This window comes from Oryzias melastigma, linkage group LG10 (assembly GCF_002922805.2).
Source record: "Oryzias melastigma strain HK-1 linkage group LG10, ASM292280v2, whole genome shotgun sequence".
Lineage (NCBI taxonomy): Eukaryota > Metazoa > Chordata > Actinopteri > Beloniformes > Adrianichthyidae > Oryzias > Oryzias melastigma.
In genome coordinates, this window is record NC_050521.1 from 15,669,400 (window position 1) to 15,676,694 (window position 7,295).

The following is a 7,295-nucleotide window of genomic DNA, read 5'->3' on the forward strand; positions in this document are numbered from 1 at the left end:
CCCTTGTTCTTTTGAATGTTCTTCTGAATATTTGTGGATATTCTCCATCCAGCTGGTAAGTCGCTCCACGGCATGGAGAAGCAGCTTCTGCTGGTGGCCAACGCCCACATGCACTGGGACCCAGAATACTCTGACGTCAAGCTGGTCCAGACCATGATGTTCCTGTCAGAGGTGAAGAGCATAGTGGACAAGGCCACACGCAGCCTCAAGTTGTCATCTGTCTCTGGTGAGACCAATGCAATTCCACTGGTGCTGTGTGCTGACCTCAACTCTTTGCCAGACTCTGGTGAGTACACAAGAAAACTTATGACTGTGATGTTTTTTTTTTCTTTCAACTGTTATTAAGATAGTTGGATAGTTGTTTCTTTTTAAGTCCCAAATAAGAAAAATGGTCAAAAGTTAATTTTTCAAATGACTTTTTATGCATCTTTATTTTTGCTAGTATTCGTTTTTTTTAATTAAATGGCATTATCTATCAAAACTTTTTGAAACTTTTTCCACCTTAAGTTTTCTGTATGTTTTTGAAGTTGACTGTGGTTTGTACCACATTGAATTGTGGAGGACAAAGTGGGAAAAAAGGAAACTTTCATTGATCAAACCTTAAACCGCTGTGTTTCCAGCTTTTTCTTACCTATACCATGTCCTTAGCTTGGCACTAATTCATAATTTATTGCATTTTTTTTGTTTGTTTTTGTGGAGACTCATTGGGGGGGTGATTTGGTAGATCATCCACATTATCTTTTACATTATTAAGTTAAATTTTTTTTTAATTTGTATATTTTCCAAAGAAAAACTGTCAAAAGATAAATGACTTTGACATCCAATCTCTCTAACTCTACACTTACTATCCAGCAGAGCTAAAACCAAAAGATGAACCAAATATGAAAATACAACGTTTTGTTCATTTATTATAGGTTTATAATACATCATTAGACCAGCTGCAGTATCTTACCTAATGACTTTAAAATGTTCAGTGCTGCAACAAAACCATTTTCATCAGTCACTGATTTTGCAAGTTCTTCCACTTAAAAAGATGAGTTTGGTCACTAATGTTCATCATAGAAACACTTCAACTGAGGGAGATAGAATTAAAAAAATCCAGAAAATAACAATGTATGATTTTTAAAATAATGTATTTGTGTAAATGTGCAGAAAATAAATATTTAGCACCAACAAACCAACAACATTCTGTCCCTCAAAGACCCATTCACCTTCTTCTTTAAGAAGCTCTACTATCTTTCACTTATTACCTGCATTATCACCTGTTTGAACTGAGAATCTGGATAAAACACTTGTTCACACTCTTAAACAGTCAGACTGCAACCTCTCTACCAAGATCAAAGAGCTGTCGAGGGACACCAGCAAAAAGACTGTACACCTCAACCAGGCTGGACTGAAACAATATATAACAAACAGCTTGAAGAGAAGAGATCAACTTTTAGAGCAATTATTAAAAAAAAAAAAAAAAAAAAAAAAGATTTGCAAGATCACCTGGGACTCCATGTGAGATCTCACCTGGTGGGGTACAAATGATCTTAAAACTGTGAGGAAACAGTTCAGCACATGGAGGAACTGGTCAATCACCTGAAGAGCCGGGACCACAATTACTAACAAACATGGATTCATGGATTCAAATCCTGCAGAGCTCCAAAGGTTTAAGCCAGCACTTATCAAGACCTGGATAAGAGTTCTCCACAAACCATCTAAATGGTCCAGAGAATTAGGAGAGTAACATGTGATCAGATGAAACTCAAAAGGAACTCTTTGGCATAAACACCACTCACTATGTTTGGAGGAGGAAAATTCTGAGCTGCATTCCAAGAACACCACACTCATTGTGAAGCATGGGGGTGGAAACATCATGCTGTGGGGCTGTTGTTCTACAAAGACAGGACGACTGATCCGTATCATGGAAAGGATGAATGGGGACATTTTTGGTGAGATTTTGGACAAAAACCTACAGAGTATTGGGGATGAAACATGGCTGGATCTTCCAACATGAGGATCCCAAACTCATCGCCATGGGAACAAAGGAGTGGCTGCATAAAAAAACTGAACCTCAAAATATTGAGGTTAAATTTTGTTAAGAGGCAAATACTTAATTTATTTATTTATATATTAAATCAATGATGTGATTTCTTTTTTTCTTTTATTTTCTGTTTCTGAAAATTGAAATCTATGATGAACATTACAGACCAAACTAATCTTTTAAGGTGGAACAACTCGCAGATTTAGGGACTGATGAATACTTTTTGCTTCGCTGTAAATTAGGAGTGTCAAATTAAATCACACAGGGGGCCAAAATCCAAGACACACCTTAGGCCACGGGCCGGACAGGATAAACCTTTAACACACTAAAACTAATTTTTAAAAAATGTACCTTTTAACATTACTATAAATAAAAACAAGGAGTAATATCATTCAGTATATCAACTTAAACCTAAAATAACTTTCAATATTTTACCATCCGTAAAAATATATTTTGTCAAAATTGTACAAGCACCAGATAACATCGGGCTATTGATAACAATAATATAAAATGATCTGGAGGGCCAAATCCGGCCCCCGGGCCTTGACTTTGACACGTGCTGTAAAGGGTTATGTCACTAAAAACCAAAGACGGGGAAAAAGTTGGTAAAATCCACTTTTATTTAAGTAAAGAACCATTAGCACATATAAGTGAGGACGTCTGCATGGTATTACAGATTAGGCAGTGCGCCCTGACCTCAACTGAACTGAAGCAAACTTTTTTTAAACACTACTCTAGGTGTCGTGGAATACCTGAGTACTGGTGGCGTGGACTGCACCCATAAGGACTTCAAGGAGCTGCGTTATAGTGACTGCCTGACCAAATTCAACTGCAACGGCAAGAACAGCACGTCGAACGGCAGGATCACCCACGGCTTCAAGCTGAAGAGCGCCTACGAGAATGGCCTGATGCCTTATACCAACTACACCTTTGATTTTAAGGTAACGCCTGAAGCTGCAAAAAACAGTTAAAACCTTGTAGATTTATCTGCTAATTTAACTACATCTCTTTAGGGTGTCATCGACTACATTTTCTACTCCAAGCCTCACCTGAACGTGCTGGGGATCCTGGGACCGCTGGATCCCCACTGGCTTGTTGAAAACAATGTCACCGGCTGCCCCCACCCCCACATCCCCTCCGACCACTTCTCCCTCTTTGCTCAGCTGGAGTTGCTCCTGCCCAACATACCCTCCCAGGTCAATGGGCTTCACCTGCCTGCGCGCAGGTAGTTAGACCCTGCCATACCACTAGGGGGAGCTGCAACCACATCTCCCTCTCAGTTCTGCTCCCTCCCTGTACCAGCTCTTCTCTCCAGCATGCTGGAGGAGAAAGACACACACACACACACCTACACAAACCCACACACACAAAAACCTGTAAAATATTCGTACAGTGAGGTCTGGCTGACAGGGATTTCGTATAGATACTCTATATTTTTCTTTATGTTTTTCTTTTTATGTTCTTTTTTAACTGCTTGATTCAGTCCTGTTTGTGTATCATATTTTGTGTATTAGACTCCTCATCAGATCCACCCCCCCACCTGCTTTGCTTCTGTCTCAGACTGCAGAGGATGGTGGCTCTTGCAGCTTCCTCTCATGTTGCGCTGTGAGGTTTCGGAGTCAGAGGAAAGGTTAACGTTGCAGAAAAAAAAGGACATTTAGCTGAAAAGCTTCAGAGCTGAAGGTCTGCCGGTCTGTCTGTCCTGTATAAACCTAAAACCAGCAAAGACAGCAGACCTATCCCTTTCAGACCTGCACCACTGGCTTCTTCTTGTCCTTCGGGTCCAACCGTTCTTGCTTTAGCGGGGGTTAGAGCAGCTTTTCGACAGGTTTCTCTGGAGTGATGCAGCTCACGTGTGCATGTGTGGGGGGGTTTGATGCTGTCGTTCTGTGGTGCTGAGGCCTTTTATGAGGTCATGGCCTCCTGTGGTGCTACAAGACAGTCTACACCTCCCAACCCTTGCACATTAACCCCACAAGAAGCCCGGAGAACCGGAACCCTACATTTGTCCGATTTCACCGACGCTATGTAGCTTTAAAGAAAGATGGGAGAGCGCAGCTGCTATCCATTCTGCAGACTATTTCACCCCCCGCTTGTATAGTCATTAGGTTATTCTTGTGCTAGGAGCTTACGTGGCCTATGTATCAACTTTTTTTTTCCTGGAAGGAGCAAGGGATTCGGCAGACTGGCCGATCTATCGGGGAGCCGTCACAATCCTCTGTGGGTTGCGATCGCTTTTTTAGGCAGAGATGGACACACCGGAGTAAAACCAGCATTCTTCTCACTGTCAGGAGTTGCCGTCCTACTCCAAACATGCAAGCGTACATGCACTCGCATACACAAAAAGATCACTCACAGGCAGATTCTGTAGCACTGTCTCCAAGGCCAGTAGTGACTTTTTCTTTTCCCCCAGCCATGCGTTCCGTTCACAGAAGCAGTGGGTTGTTAGTTTTTTTTCCACAAGTCTTTGTACAGAATAGAAACCTAGACTCAGTCTTTACATGATTGTATATGAACCACAAAAGACCTGTTTTCTGGCGTTTTTTGTACAAAGAGTAAATTATGGTCAAATTTGAAAAAAAAAAGAGAAAAAAAAGATTGTATTGTAAACTAAGGCTAAATTTTTATCCAGTTGATGTTGAGATGAATTGATATTACCAGCTTGTACAAAAGACGTAAGAAGAGGTTGTTGCAGGCATTCGCTGCCACGACTTTGCACTCCCTAAACATGAACTGTAATTTCAGTTTTGCCCCCCCTCCTCCTTTTTACCATCTCTTGATTCGCTGACTGGTCGCTATGGTGTAAAGTAAATTCTGCTTCTTATTCATTAACGACGCCATTTTTTTTTTTTTTCATCCTTCCACCTCGCTGCCATTAGTTTGGTCCAAATGACATCCGAGGACGAGTACCATCTGTTTATCATTTAAGTGGTCGATATACATCCAGCCCCCCCCATCACCTCACCAATGTACATCGTGCCTCACTGTAGCAGTTGACTTTGTCTTGCACTATTTATAAGCGGCGAACGCCTCAACAACCTTTTCTCTTTTTATTTTTAAATACTGTTGAGACATTTGTGAAGATTTTATGTCCTTTTTTTTTTGTTAATGTTTCCTTTTTTATGAGATGTGACAATGTTATATATACATATATGAATATATATATATACACATAAACTCTCTCCATTGACCTCTCTAGTAATCAGGTATGCTTTGTCCACTGACCCTTTTCTGTAAGGAACATGAGTGGGGGGGCATCTTAAAACTCCCTCTTTGATTGCTGTGCTCCCTCTTTGTACCTAAAGCACTGCTCCCCCCCCCAGTTCCAGCCCTCGGCTTCCTTCCCGGCCACGTGAACCCCCCCCAACCGCACCACCGATCAAACCGCGTCTTTGTAAAGCCCCTCACCCAACCACTTTGTATAGGTTTTCTACTCTTGTCACTGCAGCTATAGTGCCATTTGTGGAGCCCCCTACCTCTGCGATGGAAAAAGGTGGAAAGGCCCACTTTTTCTCTTCTCTTTGTGGGGGGGGGGATTTAAAAAAAAAAGATAAAAATAGGATGAGGGTCAGTGAGCTTTCCCGTCAACACGTCGCTGCGAATCCAATTTGTTTTATTCTGAAAATCCAAGTGAAAGCAGCAGCATCACCGTTCGAGCGGCGATGCGGATGAGCACTTATAAGATTCAGAAGCAGCTTCCCTCATTCCTCTTATATTAATGACTAAAATCCATCATTTTGTTACATTTTTAAGCAAAGATACAGGAAAAATAACCAATTGGAACCCCCCTGACTTGCATTTATTATTGTTGTTGTTTTAATTGCCCCTTTACCCCCGCACCCCAGTGGTAACCGATGTGTTCAATTTTGACATTTTGTTTCTTGAATGGCATTAGTATTGTAGTAGATTTAAAGGGGTAGCTTTTTTTGTAAAGTGTGAATAAAAGATGTATCTCATGTTTCCTTTCTAAAAGATGTTGGATTGTGTTGTTGTGTAAATCATGAATTCTTTGATGCATTGTTTTTAACACACCCCGACCTACATAAAAACACACACGAGCGCCAAACTGCATCTCTAGAAATCATGTCGTCTTGATGGATTGTTCCTCCTGAAAAATGAGTTTCCTAAAATCACTGGTATTAGTTAAACATCCACACACGCCCCTCTTTTTCCTCCTTTCGTCTTTCTTTTCCATGTTTGCATGGCACCAGCTGTAGAGCGCTCGTGCCCACAGGCGAGGGCAGCAGAGCTGTCTTAGCGCAGTTGGTTTCTAAGGAAACACTGTTTTGACAGGTGTAAAACGTGTTTGTACAGCAAAGCTAATGATGTGCAACTAGACTGGTTCTGTGATTTTTCTTTTTTTTTCTATTCCTCCATCGCTTCTTTAAATCTCACAATTTGACCCCTGTTTCTCTTACATTTTTTTGGTTTTTACACATTTATGTATTTTTATCAAATCAGCTGAATTATAGAAGCCAACAGCTTTAGTGTGTGGTTCTTTTTCTTTATTTTCTTTTATTTTGTGGCTTGTTAGGTGTAGAAATGTCTCTTTTTTTCCAGGCTGCATCTCCTCGTCACGGTGCACACCAAAGTTGCTTGTAGTTCGGCTATCATTTCCTTCACACCAAACATTTGTTTCTTAAAAAAAAAAGAAAAAAATCAAATGTAGGGCTGTCAGGAAAAAAAAAACAAGGTACTTTTGTCCCTCTTTTTTTTTTTTTTCTTTTTACTTCGTCCACAATTGCGTTGTTCTCTGCCATTTGTTTTAGTTTTCCAACCCAACAACTAAACTTGGCAATAATACCCAGAAAACATTCACTTTCCTCGTTTTAGCTAAAGAAAACATGTAGCTGCTTTCGAAACAAAAAAATCCCCATCTTGAAACTTTCACGTCGTTTTACACCCTTCTCCCTCTGCTTTTTAATATTTTATTCATTCATTTTGTATATTTGCTCATCTCCTCTCCCTGCCAATGTAGTGGTAGATGTTCAATGATCAGGATTGTCTATCTGTAGTCAGCTGAGTACATATATTGATCTGTGTCACTGTGTTAATGCACTGGACCAACTATTGTTTACCATTCATTGAATACCAGCAAGATAAGAAGAAGAAGACAAAAGAGAATTAAGATGAAACACTTGCACAATGTTTTAGAATGTCCATAAATAATCCAGAGGAGAAATCCAGGCAGCTGTTTTCAAATCAATACATACTGTTTTCAATGAAACTGAATGGTAAACAATGCTTTCTGTTGTACCCTTTAGCC

The 7,295-nt window shown here is 40.4% G+C and overlaps 1 protein-coding gene and 1 long non-coding RNA gene across 2 annotated transcripts in view; one reads left to right on the forward strand and one right to left on the reverse strand.

Moving 5' to 3' along the window:
- cnot6a (CCR4-NOT transcription complex, subunit 6a) overlaps positions 1-7,295 on the forward strand; it is a gene marked incomplete in the record, with an annotated part of 14,829 nt that overhangs the window by 7,335 nt on the left and 199 nt on the right. The window contains 3 exon segments of the mRNA XM_024283406.2: positions 53-286; positions 2,768-2,970; positions 3,043-7,295. Of these exon segments, the coding sequence (XP_024139174.1) occupies positions 53-286; positions 2,768-2,970; positions 3,043-3,258 (653 nt within the window).
- The window catches only part of LOC112153308, a 5,381-nt gene continuing 4,464 nt past the window's right edge, over positions 6,379-7,295 (reverse strand). Inside the window, exon 4 of the long non-coding RNA XR_002920483.2 lies at positions 6,379-6,667. This is a non-coding gene — a long non-coding RNA (uncharacterized LOC112153308). The remainder of the gene's footprint in view (positions 6,668-7,295) is intronic.